At 40.2% G+C, this 24,845-nt stretch overlaps 1 protein-coding gene across 8 annotated transcripts in view; it reads left to right on the top strand.

Moving 5' to 3' along the window:
* LOC108037094 (Down syndrome cell adhesion molecule-like protein Dscam2) overlaps positions 1-24,372 on the top strand; it is a 47,413-nt gene extending 23,041 nt beyond the window's left edge. For 4 of the 8 annotated variants that reach the window (XM_017113561.1, XM_017113562.1, XM_017113559.1 and 1 more), the window contains exons 7-32: positions 13-202; positions 2,196-2,361; positions 5,386-5,476; positions 6,039-6,126; positions 6,255-6,403; positions 6,975-7,098; positions 9,463-9,590; positions 10,192-10,328; positions 11,281-11,423; positions 12,288-12,449; positions 13,003-13,147; positions 13,583-14,019; positions 14,303-14,456; positions 15,858-15,975; positions 16,871-17,033; positions 17,540-18,055; positions 18,511-18,657; positions 19,154-19,306; positions 19,578-19,672; positions 20,315-21,365; positions 21,445-21,591; positions 22,177-22,511; positions 22,777-22,849; positions 23,120-23,269; positions 23,845-24,013; positions 24,084-24,372. In XM_017113561.1, the coding sequence (XP_016969050.1) occupies positions 13-202; positions 2,196-2,361; positions 5,386-5,476; positions 6,039-6,126; positions 6,255-6,403; positions 6,975-7,098; positions 9,463-9,590; positions 10,192-10,328; positions 11,281-11,423; positions 12,288-12,449; positions 13,003-13,147; positions 13,583-14,019; positions 14,303-14,456; positions 15,858-15,975; positions 16,871-17,033; positions 17,540-18,055; positions 18,511-18,657; positions 19,154-19,306; positions 19,578-19,672; positions 20,315-21,365; positions 21,445-21,591; positions 22,177-22,511; positions 22,777-22,849; positions 23,120-23,269; positions 23,845-24,013; positions 24,084-24,231 (5,379 nt within the window). In that variant the 3' untranslated portion in view covers positions 24,232-24,372. Of the gene's footprint in view, positions 1-12; positions 203-2,195; positions 2,362-5,385; positions 5,477-6,038; positions 6,127-6,254; positions 6,404-6,974; positions 7,099-9,462; positions 9,591-10,191; positions 10,329-11,280; positions 11,424-12,287; positions 12,450-13,002; positions 13,148-13,582; positions 14,020-14,302; positions 14,457-15,857; positions 15,976-16,870; positions 17,034-17,539; positions 18,056-18,510; positions 18,658-19,153; positions 19,307-19,577; positions 19,673-20,314; positions 21,366-21,444; positions 21,592-22,176; positions 22,512-22,776; positions 22,850-23,119; positions 23,270-23,844; positions 24,014-24,067 lie in introns of those variants that run through there. The other 4 variants (XM_017113564.1, XM_017113563.1, XM_017113565.1 and 1 more) reach the window with 4 other exon arrangements.
* The last annotated feature ends 473 nt before the right edge of the window (positions 24,373-24,845 follow it).

Here is a 24,845-nt window from a genome sequence, read left to right on the forward strand (position 1 = left end):
TTATTATCACAGGTGCCCAGCTACATGTCGGAATTTGTAATGGTCACCGCTTGGGTGCAGGACACCGGTATGCACCTATATCCGAACACGGACATCGGCGGCAAGTACACGGTGCTATCGAACGGCGAATTGTACATAAATAATGCGGGACCCAATGATGCGTACAAAAGCTACACATGCCGCACTGTAAATAGACTGACAGGTACGTGATAATCGCATTGCCAACTTAATCGTCCGGCTGAGCAATGCATGAGTTGCTCCGGACCCGGGACTCCGGGACTCTGGACTCCAGATCAGTCCGGATTGTTGGCTCAGGGCGGGGCAGCTATAATTAAGTTGAATAAATAACCAATGAAGGGCATTTTGTGTGGGGCTTTTTGTGCGTGCCGAGTTTACCACGACAATTAAGCAGCTTTTTCTTATAGAAACATTCTGGAAATTCAGCATATTTCAGTCCTGAAACCAAAGCCTCTTATGGTCGTGGGTTGTTTAAATTTACCCAGCTTAATTGCTAAAATAAACATAGTCTTTTATTTTTCCTTGAATTTACAAGCGCCTTATCTATTTTTTTTGTATTTGTTGAAGATTTAAATTCATTAATTCCAATGCATATATATGCTCCATAATTAGATTATATAATTTAAAATCTCAAAACATAACTTAATAAGTTCGGTACTGAAAGTATGAACAATTTAATGGCCAAAAAAATATGTTTTAAATATTGCCCTTTCACTGTACAAACTTCGGTCCTTTTTCTGTCCATTCTTCTCAAGTCCCAGCAAACAAGCAGTAGTTTGTCCTTTCTGGCCAAAGTCAATTTGTCGTTTTGTGCATAATTTATGATGCGTGACATTCAATCGCCAGCAAAGGGCATTGAGCTCTGGGGAGTTCTGCTCCGAAATGGAATCTCCTCCGTGCGTATGTATATCTACATCTGATTCTGGGTGTGTGTCCACAGTCAATACGTGAGATCTTTCCGAGATAAATTCTCTCCCTTATTTGAAGTTTATTGTGTGTGAAAATGCGCTTAATCTGAATTTCTATTAGCCTTTGTGCGCATATTTCACATCATCAATCAATACGATAAAAGTTCACTCCTTTCAACCTTTTTTCCCCTTTATTCTTTTCGTTTTCAATCTTTTCTTTATGCGAATGTGAATGATTGTACGACTGTGTGTTTTGTTTGCCCGGTTTATTTACAGTTTACAGTTTGCCCAGTATTTGCATCTTGAAAGCTGAATTTATATTATATTCCTGTTACATTTTATGGGTTTTCCGCCCTCGAGTCCTTCGTGGTTGCCAGCCAGCCAGTCAGCCAGCCAGCCTTTTGCTTAATTAATCAAATTGAATCGAGCCGCAAAAACCGCAAGTTGCGCTCGAGTTTTGGCCAAAAGCGAAAATTATGAGCTGCATATTAGTTGGCCCAGGCAGTGCGTGAATGTGTGTGTGTGTGCGGGTGAAACAATGCTAATTTGGGGGAATCCCCCTCTTTTGGCAGCCACTAAAACCAGCTCGAGTGGCCCTCATTAAAGGTGTAATATGGGTTGGAGGATGTAGAGCGGTCATGAGTTATTCATTTATCAAGCACGGCATGCATGCTGCATTTGGGCCTCGTATACCTGGGTTTTGGGACCGACTCACGTAATTACAATTTATACCAAAAATCCATTTATTTAGGACAATAACTCGACGGCCGAACACAATGAGCCGGGGGCAAACAATGGAGCCTTTAGGAGCCAAACAATGCCCTCCATAATCAAGATGCAGAATTGAGTTAGGCTGCATAATACACACTCTAAAGTTCGTTATAGATTCCCATGGTTTTTCCCTGATTTGCTGACCAACTAGATATTCTGCCTTGATTTAGGGCCGGTGCGTGTCCTGCCTGCATCTGTAATAAAGGTTTTTATCCGGGCATAAAAAAAGCATGACAAGGATGAAGAGGGTATAACAACAGAAGGGAGGGCGAATGTAGCCAGCTGTTCCTAGCAATCAGGTTGATTGCTTTCATTTACTTTCAATTAATTAAAATATATACACATCGTTCATGTACATGTACATGTGGCAGGACATGCCATAAATTTTGGGGCGCTTTAAATCTAAGTAAAAGCCACGGGGCCACTGTCAGCTGCCATCACTTGAGCAATTTTTTTCGCATATTTTTCAGCGTTTTCACTCTTCTTTCTCCTCCCCAGGTGAAATACAAATTTCCACATATCCCGGCCGCATTATTGTAACCGAGCCCAAGGGCATGGTACAGCCGCGCATCAACGTGGAGAAGCATTCGATGCGGCATGTTGTCCTTAATGGCCAAACAACGTTGCCGTGCATAGCTCAAGGACATCCGGTGCCAACATATCGGTGAGTGAAACACAACAACCACACGGAAAAACGCGAAAAAATCAACAAGAACAGGAGCACTTGGAACACGTGGCCGTGTCACAGGACACGGGGCAATGGGACATCGGGAAGCAGGACGCAGGACACACAGCTGCGGCTCTTAGTGGGTTCGGCGGTATCCAACCCGCAGCCACAGTTGGGGCACACTTTATGACAATGTGAAATATTTAACGCTCTTGGCAAATACAACAAAAAAGCGGCGAAACGAACCGAAAAGCGAAAAAATGTTGAAGCCCGCGATGTCAGAAAAAATCATAATAAAAATGTCAGCCAAATTGTCAAAATGTGGAGCGCTCGGCGGAAGGGGAATACCCTCCGGGCCGACCTGTGTGGGTCGAATTCGGGGTTAGACCGAATCCGACAGAGCCTCTCTATGCGATTCTCATGGGAGCAAGGGAGGTCAGCCTTCGGTTGCAGGGATAATAAGGGATAAGCCTATGATTAGGCAGCTGGGAAGGGACCTAATAGGTATTTCAACAGGTTTTAAAGGTGATTCTAGTCAATATTAAAATAACTTAAAGTTCTACATTTAATATAAGGGTTAGAAAGCAATAAAACAAAAAAGCAGCTGTTTCAACTAACTTTATAATAAACATTGTTACATTTGTCAACATGTTCTTCGGAGTGCGTAAAGTAAGCTTTTCGTTGTAAAGCTATGCAGTTAAAAATATATTAACAGAATTAGCGATATATAAAATCATTTACAACACTGACGATGAATCGCCTAACTAAGAATTTAATTCAGTAATTATCCTTTTACATACGTTTGGAAAGCCAATAGTTTTTATGCAGAGGCAACCACTTAAAAATCAGTTTAAGTTGGTTGTATTTACATAAGTTATTCAAAAGTAGAAACAGCTATAAACATTCTCAAAAATAAACCAATATGAAAAAATGCAATGAAAATAAACCAAGAAAACTTTAAGTCAATGTTCTCTGAGCCAGCTCACTTAAAGTCTTGGCCAACTTTATGGCATACGTAGCTTACTGGTAACTTTTGGGCACTTTTTTGGCGTCCGGGAATTTATGCTTACGGCCGTTTTGGAGTACGGTTAACAGCTGCCAGCATTGGTCCGCGCCTACGTACATCAAAGTTGTTTATTGGACCACTCTTGGAGGCGTTTGTCTTGACGCGAGCCGGGGGATTTGGATTCCCTGTAAGGGACACAAATCAATCAAAAGCTGAGCAACGTTTATGGCCGAAAATGGCAAATTGCTTTCTGAAATGTCGTTCAAGTTTTTAGCACTCCGAAGATAAGGCAGGGGCGGCCATCCGTATATACTGGCCACTTTGGCACTTGGCTCATCATGGCGATTTTCGGGCACTAAAACATGCAAGGCGGGGAGAAGGATGCCCCATCCTTGTCCGAGCAGGATGCCATGTAATATGCCATTGTTGCTGGCAGCTCACGGTTCATGGCTGTCCCCCGTTCCTCTGTTCATTCAGCGCGGAGCCTCCTCGTCCTTCGTCCTTCGAGCTGCATGCATAAAAAATGCGCCCAGGATGTGCCACATCGCGAGTGCCTTTCATTTGATGTCTCCCGCTGTGCCGAAAGAGAAGGAAAAACCAAGGATCTGCAAAGAATCGCGGGGGAGGCGACGAGTTTTGTTTGCTGCCGCTGCATTGTTTTCCGACCTGGAGGTCCTGGCTCATAAATGAGAAAATAGTTGGCCATGTTGTGTTGCTCACTGCCTGGAACTCTGTGTTTTTTTCGGTGTTTTTTGTCTCGCTGGCTCGCATTTGAAATCCTTTTTCATTGCATAGTTTCGGGCGAGTGACGCCTTTGTTTCGCCAGCAATTCCTTTGTGCTTTTGTGTATTTTCCTGCTTTCGATTCCATTCAGCTCCCGGTGCCATATTGATGCAGTTGTTTATAATCACTGACCATATTTCCAATTTAACAGCATTTCATATGCAAATAGCTCAGAGTCCTCAGTCCTCAGCCAGGGAAATCTCCCGCATCGCATGCCCGGCATTTTCCATGATTTTAATTAAGAAATGCCAGGCCGGGGGCAATGGGCATGCCTTTGCAACGTCCTCATAAGACGAGAAATGCACTCAAGTGCAATTAAAGCCAAATTAAAATCAATAACTTTTATGGAAAAAAATGCAATTGCATGTGTACGCCTTGAAAATATGCATGGGGGCGGGCAGCCATCAAACAGATTATAACACGCGCACCAGATAAAAATGAATAAAAAATCTGTTGATTTACGCATTTGAGATATTTTCAACCTTCATACTGAACCAGTACTCGATTTCTTTTTGTTGAAAAATGCCTGCAAATCGAGTTCACAGATACTTAAAATACCCTTTATGAAAATAATAACAGCCCAACTATATGAAATGTAGTATAAATAGGGTTTATTATTGTTATATTCCTTTTACCAAAGCGTAACCGATACAAAATCATACACCCTATTATAAAATAATTTACTAAAAAAATATATTTTGAAATCAATATCTTGTGAAAAACTATACAACAAAACTGAGATTGAAATGTTCTATTAATTTTTATTATTTTTTCCACAAATCTTTGTATTAAAATAAATATTCCCGCACATCTGCAATCCGAACATAAATACCCGTTAAATAAGGCAATGCATATGCATATATGAATAAATCCCAAACCGCATACTTCCCCTCGTTATGCCCACTTAAGTGCAATTATTTTTACGAACTATTGAAATATATTTCATCTGGCATGTGGACCTCGACCTGAACAACAAGCCAACAATCAAAGGAAACGTGCAGCGCGCAAAAAAAGAAAGCGAGCGAAGCGAAATTATTGATAATTCAATCGTCATTTCAATTTGTTTAAAGCCCGCTCACGGCACTCGTACTCAACTGTCAAAATCTTGGGCAAATAAAGCGGAAATGGATTTCCCGATTTTCGATTTCCGCGTCCCCATGCGCCTTATTTGTTTTTGCCTCGGGTCCTTTGTTTGGGCGCCATTTCATCTCCCTGTCATCCTTTTTTTCCAGGTGGTTCAAGGAGGAGAACGAGCAACTGCTGCCGCTGCAGCTCAGCGAACGCATCACCATCGTATCCGCGGGACTCCTCAAAATCACCAAGGTGCGTGGTCAACACTGCAATAAATGCAAATTAAATTCGTGAAATACCCATTATTAGTAAATATATGATAACATTTATTTGTATGGCATAAGCTATATTATATTAGAAGTACCCAGAGAAAACAGGAGAACTTTAAAGGGTTTAAACTAAGTTTAAACACTTTAAAAAGTAAAATAATCCATACAATTGCTAGCTTTTGAAAAGCTTAGTTTTACTATTTAAAATGTTTTAATTCTCCTTGAACGATGCATTTGTGTTTGATTAAAAATTATTTTATGATGAATCATAGTTTCGTAAAACCTTTTACTTTTTTTTGAATTTCATTTTTTCATAAATGTTAATACTTTTATAATAATTACTGCCAATTTAAGAAGTTTTACCAAATTTTGCAAGGTACTTTAAAAATCAAAACTTCCTTAAATCTTCACATAAAGTTCTCTTTGACATGCAAAAATGCTGGAATTTTTTCCATGTACCCATAAAGGGCATAGTCAGAAAGACAGACAGAGGGTGGAGCGGATGGGAAACCCTGCTGATTGCCAATTGATTTCGTCCATTGCAGGCACGTCTCGAGGATAGTGGAAAATATTTGTGCTGGGTGAACAATACGGCGGGCGAGGAGACCATCCAAGTGTCGCTAACGGTGACAGGTGAGTGTGTGTGGGCTTGGGTTTTGGTTTGGGTTTGGGTTTGGGTTGGGGTGTTAGTGTGTGTCTACCGGGGAGGTAGAAAGGTAGAAAGGGTACTCAAAGCAATCCCATCCCTTTGGCCAACACAGCTCCTTTGACGGCGCACCTGCAGCCACAGGTGCAGACGGTCGATGTCGATAAGGATGCGCAATTCCACTGCATTGTCTCGGGCCATCCGGTCCACGATGTCAACTGGCTGCACGACGGCAAGCCCATTCTCAGGGACAATCGCGTTGAGGTGAGTAGCCACTCTCATGTCATCCATAACTTAATGGGTAGATGGTATAATTATGATAAAATTATTATTCCCTGAATGCTGAAAATATTTATTTTGTTCTCAGATAGCCCACAAAGCTATTTTATTTTCTTTTTTATGAGCTGAATATTGGTTTCCATAAGTATGTATAAATAAACTTCAGTGCAGATACTTTTTTAAACCAAACTTTTCTTTTTAGCAATACAAATTTTGGCTTAAAATGCTCACTTTAAAGTATTAAATTCCTTTAAGTAATACGTAATCAAATATTTATAAATAAGAAGGTGCTTTGCTTACTTTACTAAAATATAAACAGTACAAAAGTAAATAAAAATGTGTTAAATTATTTAAAAGTTTAAAGCTTTTAAGCTTTTTTAGGGATTATATAAACAATAATATGCGTATTTTATGAAGGTTTTTTAAGGCCAAAGACAGATTCCATTAAACTATAATAACTAAACGGATTAAAATAATTTGTTTGTTTAAAAAATAGTTATATTTATATAGTTATATCCTTTTAATTATCGAAACTGTATGTTCCTTCCCAATACAGATCCTTACCGATCCGCCGAGATTGATCATCAAGAAAGTGCAAAAAGAGGATCCCGGCATGTACCAGTGCTTCGTGTCCAACGAGTGGGAACAGATCCAGTCCACGGCCGAGCTGCAGTTGGGTGGTAAGTAATAATACTGGCACCGCCCACTGGGGCTAATAAATTGGCCATCCATCGTTATGGCCATTAATAACCACTTACGACCGCCCACGCACACACACACACACACACAAAACGCCATGCCACACCACACACTCCCCCAACATCTCATCTCAATCAAATGTGTAATTTCCTCCTCGAAGCCGGCGAATGACGACCGCAGACCACACGAATAAATGTTTGTCATAATTGCATTTCATTATTTTCTAATTTAGCAAATTGCTAACATTTTTCAACAACAACAGGAACAACAAGTACGTCAACAAATCACAGTGGAGCAACAACAATGAGGAGCTGCCCATAAAACGCAGCGACGACGACTTAATTTTATTACCAGCACTAAAAATCTAGCCGCAGACACTAAACAGTGGGGCATGGGGTCGCAGGGGTTTGGGGAAATGAGCATTTTTCGGATAGGGGGTACACATTATATCGCTTAGCTGCCTTAGGGCCACACACAAACACACACGCGGAACAGGAGCAGGATAAATTAATCCGCTTGGAGTGGTTTATGCGTGACCCAAATAAGATTAATTCTAATCTCGGATCATGCGAATTACGGTGGGGAACAGATGTGAGCCAGTTGTTGGAATTATGTTAAGTAATATTTTAAATAAATATACCAGGTGCAACGAAATGATTTTTTTAATGATGAAATCCCCATATTAGAAATAAATTATATAATAAACAATGATAAGATTTAACTTTAACTTTAAAAATAAACTCTGAATTACAGAGGTTCAGATGTTCTAAAGATCAATAGTTGCTTAGCCTTTTATAATCCTAAATTGACAGATTGCCTTAAATAATTAGATTTTGAAATACATAATACAATATTATTTCAATCGTGTACTTTTTCGATTTTATTTGTTTAATGATTTCGACCAAACACAGAAGCTCTCACAAATAATAACTAAAAAGCCGCTCAGTAACCCAGATTGGACACTTCCTATCGGAAGGATAATCGGCTTTATTACCAATTTGTGTTATCTCGTAATTCCATCCCGCATAAACATCTGAGCAGACACATTCGCGCTCTGTCGCTTTGGCAACATTTTGTGATTTGCTTTTAGGCGCAAGCGGAAATTGATTTCGATATATTATTGGCATGCTTTTGCACAATGAAGAACAGAAGAGGAGGGAAAATCAGGAAGTGGAAGTAGAATCCCCCTTCTTTTTGCCTCTCGGTGTTAAAAGCCCAAGCTCCCCCTCCCCTCCCCCTCCCCCCTTCCCAGTCACCGAGAAAAGCGCCATTAAGCGGCCGGATATGGCAGCAATTGTGTCAACGCTGCAACTGTATTCGTACGCCTCGTGCGGTGTGTGCGAGAGCAAATAAATATGGCAGCTTATAACTGGGAACGCCAGAGCCGAAAAATCCTGCCACTGCGCCAGAGGAAATTGATACAATTTCCATCAGCTGGATAGCATTTGCTCGCTTGTCAAATGCATTTTCCGTTTGCCTTGGCTCAACATAAGCAATACGCAAGGAAAAGCAATAAAGGCTAAGCAAATGCCAGGCAAAAGAAAAGTGCAAGTCTGCTTTCAGCTGCCGAAAGTTTTAAAACGAGATGGGAATTTCCTTATCCCAAATTTCATTAAAGTTTTATAGGCTGCAAAGATGTGTAGTTTATGATAATAGCATAGATTTTTGTACAAAAAGTTATAATACTACACAACAATAAGTTTGCCAAGAAACAAATTATTTTGTGTAAAAACACAGGTTTGCTGACTACTATTATATTTTTTTAAAACTGGAATTTACTTGAGTATCAAATTTAAACATTGAGCTTTGAAAATCTGAAAAATAAGGCTACAGAATTTTAAATTGCTTCAAATGTTTAAAAATTTTATTTCGTGTTTTTTACAACTATCTATTACTCATATTTTCAAATGATTTTAAGTAACTATACATTATTAAGCAATAACTTATGGGATATATTTAATTAACTTAACCTTGTCGATAACAGTTTTCTTCTTTAAAATTCCTGTTGCCAACAACGACACAACATCGAACTTCACTGAAAGTATATCTTTTTCCTCGTTCGTTTGAATGATATTTTAATGAAGATTCCCACATCCATTCAGAGCCAGCTCATTCATGTGCATAATTAAGAAGCAAGCCATCGATGCAATCATCTTTCTGCAATCAAAAAAGTAAAGTTAAAGGATGGGGAAAAGACAGAAGCTCAAACCCTAAAACACATGTGAAGCAGAGCCTTTTCAACGGGCACTAATGAAAGCCTCACATCCTTCCCACAGAATCCTCCTCATTTGTACAAAGTTTCAGAACTGACTTCCCCCGTCTTCCCCTCTTAATGTTCATTTCAGATGCCTCGCCGGAACTGCTTTATTGGTTTTCGGAGCAGACGCTGCAGCCGGGACCCACGGTATCATTGAAGTGCGTCGCCACCGGAAATCCACTGCCTCAATTTACATGGTCCCTGGACGGATTTCCGGTGAGTTTAGCCACCAAACTTCGCCTGAGCTCAAGACGGAAATGCAGGCAGTACTTCCGTTTCCGTTAAAGCATTTGCTGATAGTTAAACCGCCATTGCAAACTCTGATATAATGCCCAGATATTTGTCACAGTTACTGTACTGCTATCAAAGTAACATTCATCTTCATCTGCTGGAATATACATAAATATTTTAGAAACCGACTCTCCCATTGCCCAATTTCCAAAAAAGAAAAACACACAAAAACCCAACCCTTGAGAGCTGTAGAACTGTAGTGCATACTTGGGATGCCCATCTTTTGCTTGGCTTTACTCTGTTCCACTCGAATTTTTTCGTTTCAGGAATTTCTGTTTTGTGGCCTTTTTTGCCTGGCTATATTTTCAAGGATTTGTTTCCTTTATTTGCATAAATTTTCATTTTCCTTGCAAGGGAGTCCCACTCTGACTCTCCATTTTTTTGCGGCACTGCAAATTTGATGCAATTTCAATCAATTCGATTTACATGAATTTTTCATATCTCCTTGCTGCTCCGTGATTTCCCCGAGCCGCCGAGAAGAGTTTTGCTAATTGGCCCACTCTGATAACGAATTCCCCCTCTTCAGATACCAGACAGCTCGCGCTTTTTAGTGGGTCAATATGTTACCATCCACGACGATGTCATCAGCCACGTGAATATATCAAACGTCAAGGAGGAGGACGGCGGGGAGTACACCTGCACGGCCCAGAATGCAATTGGCAAGTGAGTAGCCGCAGTTCCATAAATAAACCACACACGGAGTGCACTTTCCTATAAGGGTGGATTGGCCGCATGGGTTGGCCATGTTGGATAGCCTCGGATAGGGGCATAAAAAGCATTTCCATGCTAAATCATAAATTTATTTGCGACATAGGAAAAAATAAAAACATGGTAGGCTGTTAGACACAATGGGCGGGCATTGTTTGCAGGCAGGGGAGCGGCATAAAGTCCAAACAATTTGCTGAGGCAGCCAAGGCAACTCCCTTCTAGAGATGGAATAAATAAATAAAGCCTGCACGAAAATATGAAATAAGTCTGCAGGATATTGGTATTTAAATATTTTAACTGGAATACAAAAGATATTGCAGTCAAAATGAAAAAAAAACATTTTTTCATATAAAATAAAATCATTACGACACAATTCCTTGTACAATAATGAAAAACTAACTGTAAATTAAGGAAAACAAGAAAGGGATTGCAGATTATTAACCCTTAAAGCTATAAAGACTAATGACTACATATCCCTGACTTACAAATCTTAAGAACTAACTATATCTTGAGTTATATGCGTAGGTGTTGAAAAACCAGGAAGGCTATTTGTTTTCTTATTATTTTCATATATCGTTTCTATAGAAGCTATATGATATAGTCGCTACAATCGCAATAAATAAATTTTTTCGAATTATTTGCGTACTTAGGAAAAAATAATGAAAGGAAAGTTTTACATTACTTAAAACTAAAAGGCCACGGAAATTACATAAAGATACATTTAATAGCTTATGATTTTTACAAGTGTACTATTTATTAAAACAAAAACAAGAGACCGGGGTAATATTCAGGAGATAAAATAGTCAAAAAATGTGATTCGAATATTCTGAGTAACAATTTATTTGTGTCCCCTTCACGAACCCATCTCCAAACCGAATCTAAACGTCTGCCAATGTTTTATTTCCAGAGTCTCGCACAGCGCCAAAGTGAACATCTATGGATTGCCTTACATACGCGAAATGCCAAAAATAACAGGCATTTCTGGCTCAGATTTGATTGTTAAATGTCCCGTGGCTGGTTACCCCATCGATAAAATTCACTGGGAACGAGGTGAGCCAAATATAAATATATCTTTGTGCCCATTCGGATATGTGATGCTCTGCGATGTGTGCAAAATATATTTGATTTATTTTTTGGTCATTTTGACATTTCGCTTTATGCTTATTTGCCTTTTGGCCAGTTGTTTGTTATTAAAAATGGTATGTTTGTTATTGCGCATATCAGTGAAAATTATTAAAACTACAAAATGAACGCTGTTTTTTCAAAACTGTTTTTCTTTGGATTCAACCGAAATAAATTTAAATTCGAATACCCGCGTTTTTTATTATTATTAATTATTATCTTTGCGCGTTTACAAACAAACGTGTCAACATGCATTCGTGTTTATCATGGCGAACGTTGCCAAAAAGAAAAATAATAATAATAAATAAATGAGTCAAGCCCTGAAGAAAGGAATACACTTGCGAGTTCTCAATTGAAGTGGATAAATATTGAAACATGAGGTGAAATAAATACGAAGCAGCCACTTCAAGTCTGTTAAATACTTTTAAGTCCATCTTCTCCAAATAAAACAGATTTATAAAACATAAGAGATTATTATAGAATATAAAGATAGATATACATTCAAAAACATTCATATTTTAGCCCCAAAGGCACCAATAAATCTACCTTTACCTTACTTATTTATTAATCAAAAAGCTCTTAACAAATGTGTCCCCCTCCTCTGCTGGTGTATGCAAATAAATTAAGCTAGTCAAAAAAAAAATGCAGACACCACACCAAATGCTATATGACCGGTCATAAATCGCATAACTTTGTTTTATGTGAACAGCCAAATTAATTGCCAACCCCATTTCGCTTTCTCCAATTTCTTTCCCTTTTTTCTTCGCTCGGGTGGTTGGTAAAAAATAAAAGATGGCCAAACGCTGCCCATAAATCGCAGGCAGCGTGCCTACAACAATGGCACCTTAATTATCGAGCAACTGCAGCGCCTCGAGGATGCGGGCACGTACACGTGCATGGCCCAAAACAAACAGAAGCAGACTTCGCGGCGCAACGTGGAGATCCAAGTGCTGGGTGAGTGTTTGCCAATATTTAAAATTAGAAGTAGAGGCTGCAGAAAGCCGCTTGCAGCTGCTACAATGAAACTATTCCAATTAGAGTGGCGAACGAAACTATGCAGCCGCATCAGCAACAGCAACTATTTTCCCTACTAATGCACATGCAGGCGGTTGTGGGTGGCTAGTGGGTGGTTAGTGGGTGGTCGGTGGGCGGCTAGTGGGCCTGGCAGACCCACAATGAAGTCATTGACTTTTGTGTTTTGTCTGCGGCAACTCCGCCTCGTCATCCGCCTCCTGCTCACTCTTTATAATAATTTACTCGGCAGCTGTTGCTAAGCCGCAGCTGCATTGATGCGAGTGCCACGCCCACAATTGCCACTACCCACTAACGCCCCCTTCCCACCCATCCTTGATTATCGGGCTCACTGGGTTTTATGCTCAAGCCAACTGCCATGGCAATTGTTAGCCAGTTGCGCGACACTCAACGTTTTGCCCGCGGAATGTTTTCGGTTTTCAGTTTACGGTTTACGGTTTGAGTTTCATGTTTAATGGCTTCCTTCCGATTGCAGTGCCTCCGAAAATAATGCCCATACAGGCTATGACGAACATGCTCCGCGAGGGAATGCGGGCGGCCATATCCTGCCAGATCCTTGAAGGCGACCTGCCCGTCAGCTTTCGCTGGGAACGCAACGGAAAACCTCTGATCGGCACTGGGTAAGCCAAGTCGAATTTATATTTTTTTACATTTGTTATTTTGAAAAATGTAGGAATCACTTGAAATATTTATAGAAGAACGACTTCGTCTATTCATAAGTAATGGAAATTTTAAATTTGGTTATTTATTGTTCACATTAATTAATATACTTAATAATAAAACATAGAAATATATTATATTTATAAGAACTTAAAAAAATTGGTAATCTTTAAAAAAAGACTATCAAAAGTTATATTTATATACAGCAATTTAATATTTATTATATTAAATATATATTATGAGAATAAAATTGTTTATTTAAACCGCAATCATAATTCTAACAACTTATAAAATGTTATATGCATTAATGAAATCAAAACTTTGAGAAAAATATAAAAGCAACCTCAACATAGATATTTTACAAACTTCTGTTAAATCTTTTATTTTTGTGACAGCAATGAGGTGTTCCGCCGCTTGGATGAGTACTCGGCGAGCTTGGTTATTGAGCATATATCTTCAGATCATTCGGGGAATTACACCTGTATAGCGAGCAATGTTGCGGGCACCGAGAGGTTTACTGTACCGCTAACCGTAAATGTGCCGCCCAAGTGGATCCTGGAGCCAAAGGACTCGAGTGCCCAGGCTGGGGCGGATGTCCTGCTCCATTGTCAGTCGTCGGGCTATCCAACGCCAACTATTACCTGGAAAAAGGCCATCGGACCAACGCCTGGGGAGTACAAGGACTTCCTTTACGAGCCCACAGTGCAGCTATTCCCCAACGGAACCATTTTCTTCAAGAAGATCAGCAAGGAGTCGCAAGGACATTTCTTGTGCGAGGCCAAAAATAACATAGGTTCCGGAGTCAGCAAGGTTATTTTCCTTAAAGTTAATGGTGAGTATTCTCTTCAGAATTGTTTGTCCAATGGTATTATTTTTCCAATATTTTTACAAGTTAATTTAGCATTATTAAAAATAACAATCAAACTATTGAGCAAAATTTTTGTAAACACAAAAATGAAAGCTTAAAACTTTGAGAATAAAAGTTGTTCTTAAATATATAGTTTTCCAAGCAATTTTAATATCGATATTTGAGCTATAAAAACCCAGTTTTTATTTTTTAGTCAATATCTAACATATCTAATGCCACATGCCACGCCTCTGTTTTACCTTCACAGTGCCCGCCCACTTTCAGACGAAGACGAAACAGATTTCGGTGGCCAAGGGCAAGCAGGTTCATGTGCAGTGCAACGTGCAGGGCGACAATCCCATCGACTTCAAATGGAAAATCCAGGCAACGCAACAGTATCTCGACGAGTCGCTGGATTCCCGGTAAGAGTGCCCCCCTTTGTGGTCCTTTGCCACCCCTGGTTGTCTGCGTGTCCTGGCGAAATCAATTCCAAGTCGATTGCAAACAACAAATTGCTTTTAATTAAAGGAGTTCTCTCGGAGCTTGGATTTCGGTCTGTGTTCAGGCTCTGGTCCTGGGCATGGATACCAGTACTTGGCCAAGTCCTAACTCAATTTTCACCAGGCAATGAGTTCTGAGTCTCTCTGTGTCTGCCTCATATTTTTGCAATGAGAATTCTCATATTCCAGACTCTAATCAAGGGCTTTCTATTCCTTTTCGTATTTGCTAAGCACTTGAAAAAATTTCGATTTGATTTTCAAAATACAATGTCAATATAAAATACAACTAAAAACAAAAGCCTTATATTTAACAACCTACAAAATCAGGAATATTCATTCTCTATTGGAGAGGAATAATTTAAGACTATAAATACAAAGGAATAACTTAAAACAATAAATAGAATATAATTTCTATACACTATATAATTTTTAAGAAAATATAAAAAGTTTTTCAAGCATTTTGCTCAAGTTGCCAATTTAAAGAACAGAAAATGGGTCAGTATATTTTATAAATTAATAAACTATACACTTTATGAGAAGACATAAAAAGTGGTTCAAGCTGTAGATAATAGTTTCTCAAGTTGCCAATTAAAAGAACAGAAAATAGGTCAGGCCATAGAATTCAAAGTTTAATATGGCTCTTTTAAAATCCAATCCTTTTTAATTCTGAGATGATAACTATTTTTTTCCAAGTATCTCCTTTCGATGAACATTACAAAGGCAAAGAAAACTTGCAACTGCCATTTAGAAATGCCATTTCACTGGCCTTATAGTTGAGCTGCTTGCATTTTAGTGCCCACTTGTGTCCTTGTGTATTTGTGTATCGTAAGTGTTTTAATGTATATGTATTTCCGGCTTTCTCTTTTCTTCCGGCCCACACCAACACCACTTCGACCGCCCACCTGCCTTTCGCTTGGCAAACAACTGAATATGCACATGCGTTTTATTTATTTATGCCATTTGCACACGCACACCAATGCCATGCCACGTGTGTCCGTGTCGGTGCGTCTGCACATGCACATGTGTGTATGTGTGTGTGTGTGCAATTCGGACTCGTACGTCTTCGTCTTTGTCAACAAAACTACAACTGCCACACCACCACCACTACCAACACAACGACGTGGAAAACGTTGTTATAAAATTGCATTGCATCGCTCACGTTGTGCAAACACGTATCCGTATCTGCATCTCCATCTGCATTTGTATCTGGGTCTGATTCTGCATCTGTACCTGTACTTGTATCTGCATCTGTATCTTTATCTGTGTGTCTCTTAAATGCATTTACTTGCATATAAATCACACGACACACACACACACACACAGCTACACAGTAAGAGATCAAGTGCTCGACGACGGCATGGTCTCCGAATTGGGCATTTCGCACACATATCGCCAGGATACGGGCATTTATATCTGTCAGGCGAGCAATGCATTCGGACAGGTAAGTTGCAAGGCTGACACTTTTGTGTGGCACACAACACCGTGATATTATTATGTATCGGGCTGACTTAAATCAAGCTGACGCTGGACTAATGGAATTGGGCCGAGCCAAGCTCTAGTTTATTTCGATCGGTAGTTGCTACGGAGTCACTCTATGAAAGTGATAAATCACTGGAATACACGCGGATAAATAACATTTCGAATGAGTCAAAATAATCTTTAGTATGTCTAGAATGTATTAAATATTCACTGAAGAAAGCGAAATAAATAGATGTTTCAAAAATGGTGCCTAAAGTATGCTCTAAAAAGTATAATTTTGTTTAAATAAGAAAGGATTCAATTTAACTTTGCTTAATTATATCAAGTCACCTTTTCTATTGTTTTATAACGTTTTAAAGTAAATTATATTGTTATTTTAAAATAAGTTATTTTGTTGTCCCAATTTCGGCTCAAAGAATATGTTTCCTAAGCACTCCAATCTTTTGATTATTCAATTGAAACGTCTATATGGGCAGATAAACTTTTTAAAAAAATTTAACATTTGACCTACCAATTCCCATTGTTTTGTGTGTACAAAATCTATAATTTTGTCTGGCAAACTACAGCACGCACAACTCACACACTGTCAGAAAACTTGTGCCCCATCCCCGTCTGTCTGCAAGTTGGTCCAGAATCCCATCCCTCTGCCCCTTCAGAAACTGCTGGTAACCCTAATTTATGGCAATTTGAATGAGACTCGAACAGCAGCTGCAGCTGGCTGCCTGTCATGACTTTCACTGCTCGCAAATGAACTCTTAATGCGCCAACTCGGCCCAAGTCCATCCCCGTTACCGTCATCATCATCGTCAACCGATCAGCTAGGCGGAACTGACACAAACCCATTCGATTTTTGGCAGGACGAGATGTCCATCCAGCTCATTGTGCAGGAGGTGCCAGAGCAGCCGAAGAACCTCCGCATCAATTCGCAGCAGTCGCGCAGTCTGCAGCTCACCTGGAGTCAGCCGTTTGCCGGAAACAGTCCCATCGAGGAATACCACATCTACTACAAGCAAATATCAGGTAAGAAAAAATAAATTAAAGATGTTAGTTTTCAGGAAAGTTCGATATTACATATGAAATGCTTAATATTTAAACCGAAATTGAATTTTTAATGGAATTAATGTAATTGAGAAAATCTTAGGCAAATATTACAAGCTTTTAAAGAATCAATGGGGAAAATAATAATGTTGACTGCAAAATATATTCAATTAAAAACTCTTATATTAAGTATTCGCCTAGTTAACTATGAACGTGTATATTACGTATCCGCCTAGGATACATATTATATATAACACCAAAATAATTAACAAATATAGATGTTATTGAAAAGGCACTAATAAATTTTAAGCAGAATTATCTAAAGGCTCAACTCAAATTACTGTTTTTATTAAACGGATACTTTAATTTAGAATATATGCAGTTACAAAACTTTTAAATAATGTAATTGAAAAATCGTTGCTTGCTACTTTAAAATTTTAATAATAAATAATACTAACTTCTAATAAATATAATACACAAATAATTAGAGTTCTTTTCGCCACCAGATATTTGGCAGAACGCGGAGCACCTGACCATAGCCGGAGCCCAGACCGTGATCAACATCCAGCAGCTGCGACCGGCGAAGGCCTACCACATACGCATGTCGGCGGAGAACAAGCTGGGCGCCTCCGAGTTCTCGGAGGTGGTGCAGGTGACCACGCTGGAGGAGGTGCCCTCCGGTCCGCCGCTCACCGTGCGGGCAGAGCCCAAGAGCTCCACCGAGATCTTCGTGACCTGGGACGCTCCGGAGCGGGATCACTGGAACGGCATCCTGCTCGGCTACTACGTGGGCTACCAGATGTCGCTGACGCCCGAGGACAAGGAGGTGAATCCCACGCAGGGCTTCAGCTTCAAGACGGTCGAGGTGCGTTCCCACTTCGGTGGCGAGACGGTGCTGGCCAACCTCAATAAGTTCACCCAGTACCACGTGATTGTCCAGGCTTATACAAGTCAGGGCAGCGGACCGCCCAGCAAGGAGATTGCCGTGCAGACCATGGAGGACGGTGAGTGCCGAGGGGTGGAGGTGAAGCAGGGTGGAGGGGATGGTAATGGGAGTTGGGTGCTGGCCACCTGGCACACATTGATTGGATTTGTTAATTGCCCGTACACGAAATCTGACCTGGACCACGGCGACTGGCTGCAGTCTGACTTTGCGACGGCGTTCAGGTGTGCACTCAAAAAAAATATAGACATTTAGAAAAAATAGAATATTTAATGAAAGAAAGCGTAGGACAAATTCGTATTTAAATGCTTTCCGGGCAAAATATATAAAATGCAAAATGGTAAAGTTATATTAATATTCGTAAACCAAAAATCAATTTTATTGAAAATTAAAGACATTTAAAGACAGACTAAAAACTTCTATTGTAACCTATTTTGTAATTTTTGTGGTACTTTTTTTGAGTGTAAGAAAAACGTTTAATAAACCCATTCCCCTTTTCATCTCCCTCTGCTGCAGTTCCCTCATCCCCGCCAGAGTCGCCGCAGTGCGATGTCCTAGGCTCCACATCGATTTATATCACCTGGTCACCGCCGGACATTGACGGCCAAAATGGAAAAATCAAGGGCTACAAAGTGTTTTACATATCGGTCGACGAGCTGTACGGTAAGTCCTTTATGCTTATCGATTCCCAATTACGCTTAAAAAGGTTTTCCCGAGGGTTTGAATTCATTGGGAGTACTGTAAAATGTACAGATGCAGATTTTAAAAACAAATTTATAAGAACTGGAAATCTGTTATTAAAATACATGTTTTCAGTTTGTAATTTTGATGAACATGTTAAAATATTTCGGGAAATTATTTCATGTTTGGGTCAATGTAATGAAATGAGAAGCTCGCAATTTAACAACTCATTACTGGAAATCCTCGGTCCCATTCAATTACTGCCTTTTCATTGGGATTCCGCTGCGATGGTCAATTACCCCGCTGAAATGTGTCCAGAATGTTGTCGACTTATTTTTGAAAAATTATGGCACTCTCCAATTAATTAGCCCACTTCATGGTCCTCATATTTCCAATCAGTGCTAATTGTTCTCGTCTCTCCTGCTTCCGCCCCGGGCTGTATTCCTGCTGCACTGCCTCCTCGGTTACACGTGCTCAGAAACCGATCCGGAGGTTGTCAAGTCAACAAATCAATACGTCACCATCGAGAATCTGCGCAAATACACCAACTACACGGTCTGGGTTTTGGCTTACACCAAAGTAGGCGATGGCATGAAAACCAAACCGTTTTATTGCCGCACCCACGAGGATGGTAAGTGGCGTTCGGTTCAATGAACGCAAACGAGGTGCGGCACAGCCCACGCCCCACACCCCACATTCCACACCCCGCCCCCCCCAATCCCATCCAGCCATCCTGCCCATCTCCAATCCGCACCCCAATCCTCGCCAGCCACCTCGGTTCGTTGTTGTTGGTGCGCTGGCAATTTCCATGCACACACCCATCTGCTGATATATACATTTATTCATATACTACACATATATATTCGTGCATTTATTTGTGCAATCGCAATTGTGGAATGCAGTGCCCTCCGCCCCGCAGGCCATCAAGGCGATACCCGCGTCGAGCTCGAAAATCATAATATCCTGGCTGCCACCCGACCTGCCCAACGGTGACATTGTAAGTCTATTTTTCGAAGCCCATGGGGTTATTATTGACTTGGTCAGGGAAGCCTGGCTGGTCAAGGTCAACCTTATTAGATCAATAGTAAAATATATATATAATTGCCAATTGATTGCACGGAACCGAATTCAAAGAAACAATTCATTCAGAAGCGGATCTAGAGTAATTTTTTTGGATGGAACTTTTTAAATTTACTATGTTTTTTCATATCACTTTTTTTTTAACGTGCCTTTATAAAATTTGTATAACTATAATTTCTTCAAAACTGTTGCTTATTTATAAGAATCCTAATGGCAAGCTCAAAGTTGGTTCCAAGGAGCGACAATAATACAATTACAATTTTAAAAGTTTTTTTGAATACAAATTTAATTAAGTTTTTGATTAAAGCCTATTTTAAAGATTTAAAAGTTTTTATCACACTTAATGTAGTCTTTGCTGAATAAAAAATGAAGACTTAAAAAAATAAAATAAAATAAATAAAAAAAAATGATACATAAAATTCCTATTGATATTATCTTAAGTACAATCAGCTTTGTCAGAAATGGTGTATCATAATCATTTATTATTGTGTAAAACTGTCTCTAAAAGTAAATGGCTTTCCTAGCCCGACACTAATACACACCCCGATTTCTCCGCCAGACTGGCTACACCTTCTACATGTCCATGCTGGAGGGCGGACGCGAGGAGGGCACCCACAAGCGACTGCTGGGTCCCTTCGTGGAAATGCACGAGACGGTGCGCACCCAGGAGTCGGCCACGTACCAGTTCTGGCTGACCGCCTCCACCAAGATGGGCGAGGGCGAGAAAACGCAGGTGGTGACGGTGCCGCCGAACAACAAGGTGCCCGCCCGGATCGTGTCCTTCAGCCAGCGGATAGTCACGCCCTGGAAGGAGCACCTGGAGCTACCCTGCCGGAAGGTGGGGGCCCCGGCTCCGGTCACCATTTGGCGGCAGGATGGCCATAACATGGAGACGAGTGCCCGCAAGACGATTGCCAAGAACGGCACCCTCTACATGAAGGAGTGCCAGGCGAGCGATGCCGGCAACTACACCTGCAGTGTGGAGAACACCTGGGGCAAGGACGAGATCGTCTATAACATTGTGGTGAAGGTGCCGCCAGAGGCTCCCAATCTCACGGTGATAAATGCCTACACGGATAGCCTGCTCCTGGAGTGGATGGACAACAGTCATGGCGGCAGTCCCATCTTGGGCTATGTGATCAACTACAAGAGGGACAACGGCGATTGGGAGGAGCTGCAGGTGGACGCCAAGACCACATCGCATCTGCTGACCAACCTGTGGTGCGGCACTCGCTACCAGTTGTACATAACCGCCTACAACAAGATTGGAACCGGACTGCCCTGCGATATAGTCAACTCCTACACGAAGGGGAATCCCCCCGTGCAACCGAAGCACTCCCAGATGATCACCAATAATTCGACGAGCGTTACCTGCTGGCTGGACTCCTGGGGAGACGGTGGCTGTGGCATCCTCTACTTCATGATCGAGTCACGGGTTTATGGTCGCTCCTCGTGGGCAGTGGTCTCCAACCACATTCCGCCCACGGAAAGGATATACACGGTCAGCGATCTGGTGCCAGGCACTAAATACCAAATCAAAGTCACTGCCCACAATAATGCCGGCTCCACAATTGCCATTTACAACTTTACCACGCTGTCTACACAAGGAGGTGGGTTTTAGGCTCCTGTTTTCCTTTGAATAATTGTCAATTATTATTACCAATTATAAAACCAAACTATATTCCTTAGTGATGTACAACAACGACCACTCCACACCCGTTTCCCACCTGAGCGATCTGCCCTTCTATGCCAACTTCAAGCTGCTGCTGCCTATTTGCGTTTCTCTATTAATGCTACTGGCTTTGATTGGCGCCGCGCTATTCCTGAGAAAGCGAAGTAAGTTCAGTAATAAAAATAAACTTTTGTAATAATTAGTATTTTAAGCCATTCATATAAATGGTTACAAATTTTAAAAAATTTCTGGGAGGTTGAGAACGACTTGAAGTTTTTGAAGACAATCTGACTTACAATCTGCCTTCTGTTTAGAACTTTAACTTATATTTTTGTTAATTAAGATATTAACATAAATGTATGTATGAGCAACATTTTTTGAGAAGTACATATATACATTTTCGTTGATTTCGAAATTTTACTAAGATTTTAAGGGATTTTGCTCCAGAACGATTCCGTTCAATATTTCATATGTGAATAGTGTTATCTTTGCTTCTGTCAAAAGAAAATGTTTTAAAACAATTTTAAAAAGCTTAAAAAAAATGTTTTAATAATTATAGAAATTAATTTGAGACCATGAAGAAAAAAGGTTTTAACGTTTCAGAAAGGAACAAAAATTTTAAAAAGGTTAGTTTTAATAGGCTTTATAATAAAGTTTCTGTTTCTGTCTTCACTTTTTTGGTTTTTTTAATTAATTGTTGGCAAAACCGCATTTTAATTAATTTAACTAAACTTTATTATTTTATCTAGAGCTGAGCAACCAGGCCCGTCTGGCCAGTTCCTCGATGTCGGAGTCCCCTTCGCTGGCCAATCTGCAGAACAAACAGAACCGAGATCAGCAGTATCTAGCCGTGCGTTGTAACCCGGGAACCTCTGCCCCTCGCGGATCCAACTCAAACGATTCGGGGAGTTTCGGCAAGGCGGAGGGCAACGAGTACATCGAGGACATCTGCCCCTATGCCACCTTTCAACTGAACAAGCAGACTTATAGCGAGAGCTCCTACAGCGGCAATGTGTACAGTGGTCCCTACCACTCGGTGCGCGGATCCTTTGTCTACCATGATGTCAAGCCGGAGAGCTACCACGTAAGTACAGTAAATATCCCTAAAAATATATTCCGAAATAAAGTACGAGTTTTAAATTAAATAGGTTCCAAGTTAGTGTTAACAAGATTATTTTAAAGACTTATTTTATATATAGTTTACTTATTGTTTCACTTACTAGTACTTTATAAGTAGAAATACTTGTTATGTATAGTTTTTAAAATAAATTATTTTTTTAATATAGTATTGCGTTTTATTTTTATATATAAAAAAACAGCCAAATTTAACTAATTTATTCCGATTGCAGTCAAAGGAGCCGGAATACACTAAGGTGCGCCGAAAAGTTGGCCGTCTCCGAGATCCGCATTCAGAGAGCCAAGGTAGCTATATCCATATCACCCCTCCCACCATTTGAACAATCCCAACTCCTTACCCCAGACCAATAATCCCAGCTAGCTGTAAGCCAAATTGAATCATCGTTTGTCACAGTCGCATCCCATCCAAACCCACCCAAACGATCCTCTGAGCCCTTGGTTTAACCCATCTTTTTCTCATTGCTCTCAATGTTTTTCTCCATCCACATTCGTACATCATCTCGATAAAACCAACAAACAACGTACAAATCCATCGAATCGTACTAAACTTTTTAGAATCGGACAATCCAGGTTCAACAGATTCCGAAGTTAGGAAAATCCTAACGCTTCACATCCCAATTACAGAATATGACACACTCGGCTCCGAGTCCGACAATGATGTGTCTGCACGCGCTCTAAACTCGGCCAAGTATCGTGCACAACGTGGTAAGTAGCCATTAATATCCCTTTAAATTGCATAAAATGTGTCAATAATTTTAGAAGTTCGCCTTATGTTTGAAGGGAATTTTGCTTTGAAAAAAAAGTCCTTTTAATCCTACTTTCAGGAAGTATATGAATTTCATTAAATTCAGTATTTCACTTATTTTCAAATATTTCAAATTCAATTACTTACTTTGGCAAGCCGAAGTTTTAATACCCTTGCAGTCACACAAAAAATTGATGGCAGGTTAGGCAGCTTTTACATATATGACAGCTATAGATTAAAGTTACTTCAAGGGTTTGTCATATAAATACAAACCAAATTTATTAAATTTATGACGATCGTTCCTATGGGAACTAAAGGATATAGTCGTCTAATATGCGTACACTCTTAGGAACCCGATAGCAAAACTTTCAAGTCTGGATTTTAAACAAAAATTGGAAACAAGTCCTTCAGACTTGGCGCATATCAATAAGAATAATAACTGTATATTTAGCTACATAAATATCCAAGGCGATTTTCTTATTTCGAAAACGATTCATTAATTATCCACCACTAATGATGGCTTTTGCACTTACAGATACCCAGGATGAGACTTCGTCCTCCTCCGAGACCACGCCCACTAGCATGACCCGGAAGTCAAAGCCGCCCTTCGCCGCCCGGAAGGCGGGAAAGCCGGGAACGAGCGGAAAACGGCACGTGAGAAGTTCCAGTGGCTACTCGAGCCACAACGAAGAAACTACTTTTAGGTAAGTGAATGCGAGGAAATGCCAAGTGTCGATTGCCGCTACTTACGTAATCAGAACCCTGTACGTTTAGCATATCCAACTATCCACCAAACTATCAGGACCATATAAATCCACCAGCTCGTTTTTCGGATGCCAACGACAAGACGAAGACCCAGACGTCGCCACGAATGCGTGCCAATCAGAAACTGCACCGGGAGGCTTTCCAGATAAATGTCTAAGCCCCCAGGAAGGGAGTTAATTTTAAACGTAATCTTAAACTGAATGTAAAAACGGAAATCGCGTGAAACGAAACTGTAAACTGTAAAATTTGTTGTAAATCCACCCAAAAACGAGAAAAAGATATCGAAATCGAATTGAAATTTCGAAGCCCATTTCGAACCAGCTAACTAACTCGAAAACAATACCTAAAGGCAGTAAATCTACAAAGCATTTCTACTATTTACAACAGAACGAACAGGAAACGGCAGTGAGGCAGTAGGAGAAGAGCATGGGAATCGAATATTACAAATTTTAGATGGCACTTTGATTTTCAACGAACATCAGTTTTTGCGAACGAACGGAAACAGCACGAAAATAAACCATAAGACTTATTTACACACTGATTATGCTTAGTTGGACTTGAAAAGCTGCGTAAGTGTAATGAACATGAACTTAAAATAAGTTGAGTCAGAGGCAGAGACCGGACGGATATAAATAAATTAATGTTATAGATCCTAAATTAAGCATTTAATGTATGTATTATAAACCGAACTGCGGCAGGCCGCAGATGTGAAATATCGGGCAAGAGCAGATAACATATAGTACTATATGCGCATAACAATACTATAAACGG

The sequence above is a fragment of the Drosophila rhopaloa genome, unplaced genomic scaffold (assembly GCF_018152115.1).
Source record: "Drosophila rhopaloa isolate 14029-0021.01 unplaced genomic scaffold, ASM1815211v1 contig_163, whole genome shotgun sequence".
NCBI lineage: Eukaryota > Metazoa > Arthropoda > Insecta > Diptera > Drosophilidae > Drosophila > Drosophila rhopaloa.